Here is a 10,338-nt window from a genome sequence, read left to right on the forward strand (position 1 = left end):
CACAAGTCACCCAAACAATGTTTTTTAAGGTTCAAATAATACTTTATCACATTTTTGTTTTAACATTTTTGTATGACAGAGATGAGTTAAATTAAAAAGATACAAAGAAAGTAAAATAGTATGATTATATTGCATTCATTCATTAGATAATTAAGATACAGGAAAAATCAAGTAATACATTCAGATAAGTAATTCTACAGTATGACAAGCAAAAATAAGCCTTACAGGTAAATGTGATCATGAACTGGTTAATTATGTGTAAGCATTTCTTAATGATATTATCATTCAGATGTAAAGAAAAGGTTCAGAGTCTGATGGTTGTTTCAAATCAAGGTGTCACACTCACAGTGCCTCCACCCCAGAGAGTATGGGATTTTCCTCAGCAGGGCCGTCCTTGGTCTCTAAAGCCAGCCGTAGTTGCTGCCAGAAGACCCCGGTTTGCTCCCCAGCTCTGGGCCAGCTCAAGTAGGTGAGTCTCTTCACCAGCTTCCTCATCCGGTGGTAGGGTGACAGCTGGTGGGTAGGGATCTCCTCCAGGAACACCAGAATCAGGACGTCCTTCTGCTCATCAAAGAGCCGGAAGCTGGCCACCTGGATCTCCCGGGAGCACCACTCACTCTCCAGGTAGCGGCGGCTGATCACACAGATGGTCTTGCGGCTTCCGTAGATGCCTTCCATAATGTTATCTATGATTGGTTTGCCTGGCTGGAAGTCCCGGTGGTGGAGACACAGTTTCCAGCCCTGCTCTCCCTCCAGCTCCCTCAGGACCCAGGGCTCATCATGGGCGTTGTAGGAGATGAAGGCATCGTATTGACAGCCATGAGGAGTGAGCTTATTCCTTTGCTTGGTGTCATAGAGGAAAGCCAGGATGAGGTAATAGCCGTAAATGACCTGCCATTTCAGGAAGTGGTAGGCAAAGGATGCTACCAGGGTGAGGAGGACCAGACAAGTGGTAGAGATGTAGTAGTAAAGTCCTAAGTGTACTGTACAGAACTGAAGCTCAACATCCAACAGCTTGGTGTCCTTTAGGTCGGCAGGATAGTTGCAGGTAAATTCTCCTGCACCAACAACTTGTGTTTGGTTGTCGTTCTCCATCCAATTGACAAACCAAGCATCGCTGCAGCCACAGGTGAAAGCATTATCTTGCATGTCCAGGTATGTCAAGGCAGGGAGAGAATGCAAAACTGTCTCATTGACTGCTGTTATGGCGTTCTTTCTCACCTGCAAGAAAGTGACTCTACTGAGGTTTGCTCCTATGAGGAAACCTAAGAACTGAAGTCGGGCTTTGGACAGGTACAGGCTGTTGAGCCTTGGGATTGGGTGAAACAGCTTTAGAGTGAGGGCTGTGAACTCATTCTTACTGATATCAAGGAACCACAACTGGGGTGTGTGAATGAATGTGTCTGGGTGCAGCTCCTTAATATTAAGACTCCCTGCCTCGAATGACAATAAAGATTTCAGACCTTCAAGGAAGTTGATTGGTAGATGACACAGTCCCTTGTGACGTTGACTAAATATCAAAAGGTTCTCCAGAGATGTCAGATGAGAGAAGGGTGGAGGGTTTAATTTATGATCATTTACATATGTGATATAATTACAGGATATATCAAGAGTTCTTAAGCGTGGAAGTCCTGAGAGCACAGTCTTTCTTATGTCTATTTGAGTGATCTTATTTGACTGCAGTCTAAGTTCTGCAAGATTCACCAATCCCTCAAAGGCTCCATCTTCAAGACTAGCAATCTGATTGTCAAATAAAAGCAGAGTCTTGAGTGATGCTAAGCCTTTAAAGTCTCCTTTAGAGATTGAGCTCAGCTTATTGTATGACATTGACAAATATTCTAGTTTGTACAAACCACTCATAAAGTCATCATTCAAGGTCAGGATTTTGTTTGATCCCAGTTTAAGGATCCTTAATTCTTTCAAATCCTTGAATACACATCCTGGAAGGTTGGAGATTTGATTGTGGAAAAGAAAGAGTTGTGTGAGTCCTGTAAGATTGGCGAAATCTGAGCATCCCAGTTTAAGGATGATATTGAAGCTGAGATCCAGGAACTTTAGTGTGGATACATTTCTTGTGGCATCTGGTACAGAAGAAAGCATGTTGTGGCCCAGTCTCAAAGTACTTAGTTGCTCCATTGATCTGAATGATACTGCCGAAAGCTGAATAATATTATTATTTTCTAAGTCCACTTCGGTCACTTGTTTACATGACTGCAGAAATTCCTCAGACAAAGAACTTATGTTGTTATGATGCAGTCGGAGCAAGCTAAGTGTAGGTATATGGCAGGCAATATCAGTGAGAGCCTTGACCCTCTCTTCACCAATGTCATACAGTCTCAGATGGACTAATGAGGAGTTGACAGTCTGCAGCTCCATAGCCATCCTCTCGAAAGACATCTCAATGCCGCTCAAGTTGAGACCTTTGATGTTGCTCAGAAAAGACCTGTCCAGCACATCCCATTCCATGCGTCCAAGTTGGCCACAGTAGGCGATGTCTAACACCTCAAGATAAGGAAGAACATCTGCCGTGATACATGGATTCCGGGATAAATCCAACAGCCTCAGCCCTATTGACTTGTTTGATATTTCTTGTGATTGGAAAGAGGTGAATCTGTTGCTCCCAATGTACAATTCCCGTAAGTGTGGTAATTGTATGATGGGCTGAACTTCCTTCATATTATGAAGGTTGTTCTTGGTTAAATTCACTGTCTTCAAACTGGAGAGAAGTTGAAAGGATGAGGACCCGATGGTTGTGATCAGGTTGTTGTCCAGATGTAGCAGGGAGAGGTTGGCCAGGTCCTGAAACAAATGGTCTGACAGGGTTGTGAGTCTGTTATAAGCCAGATACAGCTCTTGAAGAGCCTCTAAGTGTGCAAGAGCGTCATTGTCCACTTGAGAGATCTGGTTCATGAACATGTTTAGAATTTTGAGGTTTGACAGGCCTTTAAAATCAAACTTTCCAATTTTGGAAATGTTATTCATGGCCACGTCTAAAACACTTACTTTCCACAGAATATTTATAGGCATGACTTCAAGATTCCTGTTATAACAGAGTACTTTCATGTTAAAGTTGTCACTGAGATTACCCCGGATTGGGCAGTTTTTCAGGAAGTACCCGCACACTGGACCAGCAAGAATCCAACAATACAGCAGGAAACAAAGAATGAGCCTCAGCTGAGAGAATGTAGACCCACTTCGTTTTCCTGGCATGGTTATCCTGAGTGTCACTGTGAGGGGCTTGACATCTACTTCAGACCTAGAGAGAATAACAAAAACAAATCCAGTGACTACCTGTTACATCATTTGGGGGCTGGAAATATAACTTCATTAGACAATCTAATGAAATGGCAATAACACTGATAGCTGATGGTATAGTGGTCCTCAAAATAACTGACAGATTATTAATCATAGGTGATCCAAATTCTCAACATATACTGCCTTCGGGAAAGTATCAGACCCCTTGACTTTTTCCACATTTTGGTAGGTTAAAGCCTTATTCTAAAATGGATTAAATTGTTTTTTTCCCCCTCATCAATCTACACACAATACCCCATAATGACAAAGAAAAAACAGGATTTTATACATTTTTGCTAATTTATTAAATATAACACAAGGAAATATCATATTAACATAACTACTGAGATCCTTTACTCAGTACTTTGTTGAAGAATCTTTGGCAATGATTACAGCCTCGAGTCTTCTTGAGTATGACGCTTCAAGGTTGGCACACCTGTATTTGGGGAGTTTCTCCCATTCTTCTCTGCAGATCATCTCAAGCTCTGTGAGATTGTCATGTGCCTTTTACTGAGGAGTGTCTTCCATCTGGCCACTTTACCATAAAGGCCTGATTGGTGAAGTGCTGCAGAGATGGTTGTCCTTCTGGAAGGTTCTCCCATCTCCACAGAGGAACTCTAGAGCTCTATCAGAGTGACCATCAGGTTCATGGTCACCTCCCTCACAAGACCCTTCGCCCCCGATTGCTCAGTTTGGCCGGGCGGCCGGCTTTAGGAAGAGTCTTGGTGGTTCCAAATTTCTTCCATTTAAGAATGTTGGAGGCCACTGTGTTCTTGGGGACCTTCAATGCTGCAGAAATGTTTTGGTACCCCTCCCCAGATCTGTGCCTCGACACAATCCTGTCTTGGACCGCTACAGACAATTCCTTCAACCTCATGGCTTGGTTTTTGCTCTAACATGCACTGTCAACAGTGGGAACGTTATATAGACAGTTGTGTGCCTTTCCAAAGGATGTCCAATCAATTGAATTTACCACAGGTGGACTCCGAACAAGTTGTAGAAACATCTCAAGGATGATCAATGGATACAAGATGCACCTGAGCTCAATTTCGAATCTCAGGTGCTGACCTGTTGCACCCTCTACAACCACTGTGATTATTATTATCTGACCCTGCTGGTCATCTATGAACATTTCAACATCTTGGCCATGTTCTATTAGAATCTCCACCTGGCACAGCCAGAAGAGGACTGGCCACCCCTCATAGCCTGGTTTCTCCCTAGGTTTCTTCCTAGGTTCTGGCCTTTCTAGGGAGTTTTTCCTTGCCACCGTGCTTCTACACCTGAATTGCTTGCTGTTTGGGGTCTGAATACTTATGAATATAAGGTATTTCTGTTTTTAATTTTTTATACATTTGCAAAAATGTCTTAAAAGCCTAGAAGGCCAGCATCCCAGAGTCGCCTCTTCACTGTTGACGTTGAGACTGGTGTTTTGCGGGTACTATTTAATGAAGCTGCCAGTTGAGGACTTGTAAGGCGTCTGTTTCTCAAGCTAGACACTCTAATGTACTTGTCCGCTTGCTCAGTTGTGCACCGGGGCCTCCCACTCCTCTTTCTATTCTGGTTAGAGCCAGTTTGCACTGTTCTGTGAAGGGAGTATTACACAGCGTTATACAAGATCTTACGTTTCTTGGCAATTTCTCGCATGGAATAACCTTCCTTGCTAGAGTTGGCCGTCAGCCAGGAAGAAGTGTGCCAGCTCAGTGTATCTGGTCTCCAGTGCATCTCTTCGGGCCAGGTTATCCTGCGCCTGCTCTACGCACGGTACCCCCCGTTCACCAGCACAGCCCAGTTCGTCCTGTGCCGGCGCTCCGCCCTTGCTGGGCTCAAATAACCATCCAGCCAGGACGGGGTGTGCCAGCCCTAAGCTCCAGACCTCCAGTGCGCCTCCGGAGCCCAGTATGTCCTGTGCCTCCTCCTCGCACTCGCCCTGAGGTGCGTGTTACTAGTCTGGCGCCTCCTATCCCAGCTACACGCATCAGGCCTCCAGTGCGCCTGCACAGTCCGGGGTGTCCTGTTCCTGCTCCCCGCACTCGCCCTGAGGTGTGTGTTACCAGTCTGGCGCCACCTAGGCCAGTCCCATGCATCAGACCTCCAGTGCGCATGCCCATTCTGGAGTGTCCTGTTCCTGCTCCCCGCACTTGCTCTAATGTACGTGTTACCAGTCTGGTGCCACCCATGCCAGTACCACGCATCAGGATTCCGGCAACAGTTCCCCGTCCAGAGCTTCCGGCGACAGTTCCCCATCCAGAGCTTCCGGCGACAGTTCCCAGTCCAGAGCTTCCGGCGACGTTTTTCAGTCCAGAACCTACTGAGATGGCCTACAGTCCGGAGCCTACTGAGACGGCCTACAGTCCGGAACCTACTGAGACGGCCTACAGTCCGGAACCTACTGAGATGGCCTACAGTCCGGAACCTACTGAGACGGCCTACAGTCCGGAGCATCCAGCGACGCTCCTCAGCCTGGAGCTTCCAGCGACGCTCCTCAGCCCGAAGGCTCCAGCGACGCTCCTCGGCCCGAAGCAACCGGCGATGATCCATGGTCTGGTTCCTCCGGACATACAGAAGTGGGGGGTTCTGCGGGCGGTAGGGGTACTACGCCCGGAACCAGAGCCGCCGCCATAGACATTAGACACCCACCCTACCCTCCCTTTGTGTTGTGTTTTTTTATGGGGGGGGGTTGTTGTTTAGGTTTTTTTTTGTTTTGTTTTGTAGGTACGGTCAGAGTCCGCACCTTTGGGGGGGGGTACTGTCATGTCCTGACCATAGTAAGTTGTTATTTTCTTTGGTAGAGTAGGTCAGGGCGTGACAGGGGGTGTTTGTCCGTTTTTGTATTTCTATGTTTAGTTTCTTGTTTTGTATTTCTAGGTTAGTTTTTGTTTGGCATTACCTCCAATTAGAGTCAGCCGGTTGTCGTTGTCTCTAATTGGAGGCCATATTTAAGTTGATGTTTTTCCCACTGGTGTTTGTGGGTGATTCATTTTGTGAGTAGGGTATGCCTGCTCTGCGTCACGGCTTTCTTGTTTTGTATTTCAAGTTTATTGTTTATTGCATTAGTTTCACGATTAAATAAAAGATGTGGAACTACGATCACGCTGCGTATTGGTCCGATCCTTCTGAAAGCCCTGACAGGGCCTCTGTACGCCTAGGTAGATATTCCATTAAAATCAGCCGTTTCCAGCTACAGTGGTCATTTACAACATTAACAACGTCTACACTGTATTTCTGATCAATTTGATGTTATTTTAACGGACAAAAAAAGTGCTTTTCTTTCAAAAGCAAGGACATTTCTAAGTGACCGCAAACTTTTGAACAGTAGTTTATAATATTTTGTGAGAGATAGGCTAGGAAAAGACAATTAAAACAGCCAAAATATATTGAAATAATTTTTACTCACAATTGTCAGAGGAAGACAGTAACTGTGAGTGCTAGTGCAGCATAGGACTGTAATCACCTGAGTCCCGGTTCTACCACCCTGCTCCAAAGAGCACTTCCCTGACGTTTTACTTCACTATACTTTGTTCAAAATATATCTTGGTATTTGTCTAGATTTATTTCTGACACACAGCTACAACACGAGCGTAAACTGAGTGGGTAGACCTGACACACAGTTGATTAAGTACAAGGGGCAGAAAAGAAGAAGTGAGAGAGTGGGGGGGGGGGGGGGGGTCGGGCTTGTCTGCTCCCTCTCAAAATTGGACTGAATCAAATACTGATGTTGACCATTGTCACAGATAATGTCGTTGTGTTGAAGGGAGGACCAATACGCAGCGGGTTGCGTGTTCAACAACATATTTATTAAAGGACGTTGACCACGGAAAAACAAGAAAATACAGCAACACGACAGGAACAGTTTTGCAGGCTAACAAAACGCAGTGCAAAAACAACCACCCACAAACAAAAAGAAAAACACACACCTGTTTACGGACTCCCAATCAGAGGCAACTAGAAACACCTGCCTCCAATTGAGAGTCCAGCAACCAACCTACACACAACACAAAACCTCTGCCACGTCCTGACCAAAACTAATACAATTACTCCCTCTGCTGGTCAGGATGTGAGAACCATATAAGGGAACTTTCTGAGAACTGAGATATTTCCTAGAACTAAGGACATTCTGATCCAAAATTCAAACTGGTTCTAACACCGACAATTCTTCATCTCCTGCTGTTGGTAAAAAACAACATGTTTTAATTGCTGCTCAAACCACACCAGTAAATCCCTGCAGGAATGTCCACCAGAGCTGTTGCCAGAGATCTGAAGGTTCATTTCCATAAGCCGCCTCCAATATTGTTTTCCAGAATTTGGCAGTACGTACAACCGGCCTCACAACCGCAGACCACGTGTAACCACGCCATCCCAGGACCTCCGCATCCGGCATCTTCACCTACGGGATCGTCTGAGACCAACCACCCGGATAGCTGATGAAACTGTGGGTTAGCATAACCAAAGAATTTCTACACAAACTGTCAGAAACCGTCTGAGGGAAGCTCATCAACATGCTCGTTGTCTTCATCAGGGTCTTGACCTGACTGCAGTTCGGCCTCGTAATCGACTTCAGTGGGAAAATGCTCACCTTCGATGGCCACTGGCATGCTGGGGAAGAGTGCGCTTCACAGATGAATCCCGGTTTCAACTGTACCAGGCAGATGGCGAGTGGGTGAGCGGTTTGCTGATTTCAACGTTGTGAACAGAGTGCCACGTGGTGGCAGTGGCGTCATGGTATGTATGGGCAGGCATAAGCTATGGACAACAAGCACAATTGCATTTTATAAATGGCAATTTGAATGCAAAGAGATACCGTGACGAGATCCTAAGGCCCATTGTCGTGCCATTCATCCATCGCCATCACCTCATGTTTCAGCATGATAATGCACGGTCCCATGTCGCAAGGATCTGTACACAATTCCTGACAGCTGAAAATGTACCAGTTCTTCCATGGACTGCATACTCACCAGACATATCATCCTTTGAGCATGTTTGGGATACTCTGCATCGCCGCCTACCACAGCGTGTTCCAGTTCCCGCCAATATCCAGCAACTTTGCTCAGCCATTGAAGAGGAGTGGGACATAATTCCGTAGGGCACAATAAACAACTTGATCAACTGTATGAGAAGGAGATGTGTTGTGCTGCATGAGGCAAATGCTGGTCACACCAGATACTGACTGGTTTTCTGATCCACGCCCCTACCTTTTTAAGCTTTTAAACTCTCCTTTTCTGATAGAGCTCAGTTTATTGCCTGCAAAATTCAAAGTCTCAAGTTTGTGCAAACCATTCATGAAGACATCATTCAAGGTCAGGAATTTGTTTGATCCCAGTTTAAGGAGCCTTAATTCTTTCACATCCTGGAAAACACATCCCGGAAGGTTGGGGATTGGATTGTGGAAAAGAAAGAGTTGTGTGAGTCCTGTAAGATTGGCAAAATCTGAGCAGCCTAGTTTATTGATGATATTGAAGCTCAGATCCAAGATCTTCAGTGTGGGTAGATTTCTTGTGGCATTTGGCATGGAAGAAAGGCTGTTGTGGCCCAGTTTCAAAGTACTTAATTGCTCCATTGATCTGAATGAAAACTCAGACAGCTGATTAATATTATTATCACATACGTCCATTTCGGTCAACTGTTTACATGACTGCAGAAATTCCTTAGAGAGAACACTTATGTTGTTATGATGCAGTCGGAGCAAGCTAAGTGTAGGTATATGGCAGGCAATATCAGTGAGAGCCTTGACCCTCTCTTCACCAATGTCATACAGTCTCAGATGGACTAATGAGGAGTTGACAGTCTGCAGCACCATAACCATCCTCTCGAAAGACATCTCAATCCCGCTCAGGTTCAGACGTTTGACGTTGCTCAAAAAATACCTGTCCAGCACCTCCCATTCCATGCGGCCAAGTTGGCCACAGTAGGCGATGTCTAACACCTCAAGGTAAGGAAGAACATCTGCCGTGATCCTGAAGATTCCCAATGGATTCCTGGATAAATCCAACAGCCTCAGCTCTATAGAAGTGTTTGATATTTCCTGTGACTGGAAAGAGGTGAATCTGTTGCTCCCAATGTACAACTCCTGTAAGTGTGGTAATTGTACAATTGGCTGAACGTCCTTCATATTATAAAGGTTGTTCTTGGTTAAATTCACTGTCTTCAAACTGGAGAGAAGTTGAAAGGATGAGGACCCGATGGTTGAGATTAGGTTGTTGTCCAGATGTAGCAGGGAGAGGTTGACCAGGCCCTGAAACATGTGGTCTGACAGGGTTGTGAGTCTGTTATGAGCCAAACCCAGTTCCTGAAGAGCCTCTAGGTGTCCAAGAGACCCATCGTCCACTTGAGAAATCTGGTTTCTTGACATGTTCAGATTTTTGAGGTTTGACAGGCCTTTAAATTCCAACTTTCCATTTTTGGAAATGTTATTCATGGCCACATCTAAAACACTTACATTCTGTGGAATGTCTATAGGTATGACATTCTAGGTTCCTCTTTTGACAGAGTACTATCATGTCAGAGGGGTCACTGAGATCACCCCGGATTGTGCAGTTTTTCAGGAAGTACCCACATACTGGATCAGCAAGAACCGAACAATACATCAGGAAACAAAGAAAGAGTCTCAGCTGAGAGAGTGTAGACCCACATCGTTGTCCTGGCATAGTTATATTGAGTGTCATTGTGAGGGGCTTGACATCTACTTCAGATCTAGAGAGAATAACAAAGACAAATCCAGTGACTAATTGTTACATCATTTGGGGGCTGGAAATGTAACATAATTAAACAATTCAATGAAGTTGCAATAACACTGATAGCTGTTGGTATTGTGGTCCTCAAAATAACTGACAGATTATTAATTATAGGTCAGCCAAATTATCAACATAACTCACAAAAAGTTTGCTTTACTGATAAAGACAAACTAGAGTAGAAAGGAAAAAAGGAAAAGACCACTATCAAATTAGAAATGAGTAGATAAGGGTAATAACATTGTCTGAATAAGAATAAAACACACATTTGTATGACATTTTTGAAGAGATAGACCAGCAAAAGACAACTAAAAACAGC

The 10,338-nt window shown here is 44.8% G+C and overlaps 1 protein-coding gene across 1 annotated transcript; it reads right to left on the reverse strand.

Annotated features, from left to right (window-relative positions):
* Nucleotides 1-27: 27 nt before the first annotated feature.
* Nucleotides 28-9,905, reverse strand: LOC106574537 (uncharacterized). Its single transcript, XM_082962869.1, has 3 exons — nt 9,045-9,905; nt 8,920-8,935; nt 28-2,313 (listed from the first exon to the last, which is right to left on the reverse strand). Exons 1-3 carry the CDS (start codon nt 9,704-9,706, stop codon nt 343-345), a joined length of 2,649 nt encoding a protein of 882 aa, XP_082818995.1. The 5' UTR covers nt 9,707-9,905; the 3' UTR covers nt 28-342.
* Between the last annotated feature and the right edge of the window lie 433 nt (nt 9,906-10,338).

This window comes from Salmo salar, chromosome 16 (genome assembly GCF_965601325.2).
Source record: "Salmo salar chromosome 16, fSalSal1, whole genome shotgun sequence".
In the NCBI taxonomy this organism is placed as follows: domain Eukaryota; kingdom Metazoa; phylum Chordata; class Actinopteri; order Salmoniformes; family Salmonidae; genus Salmo; species Salmo salar.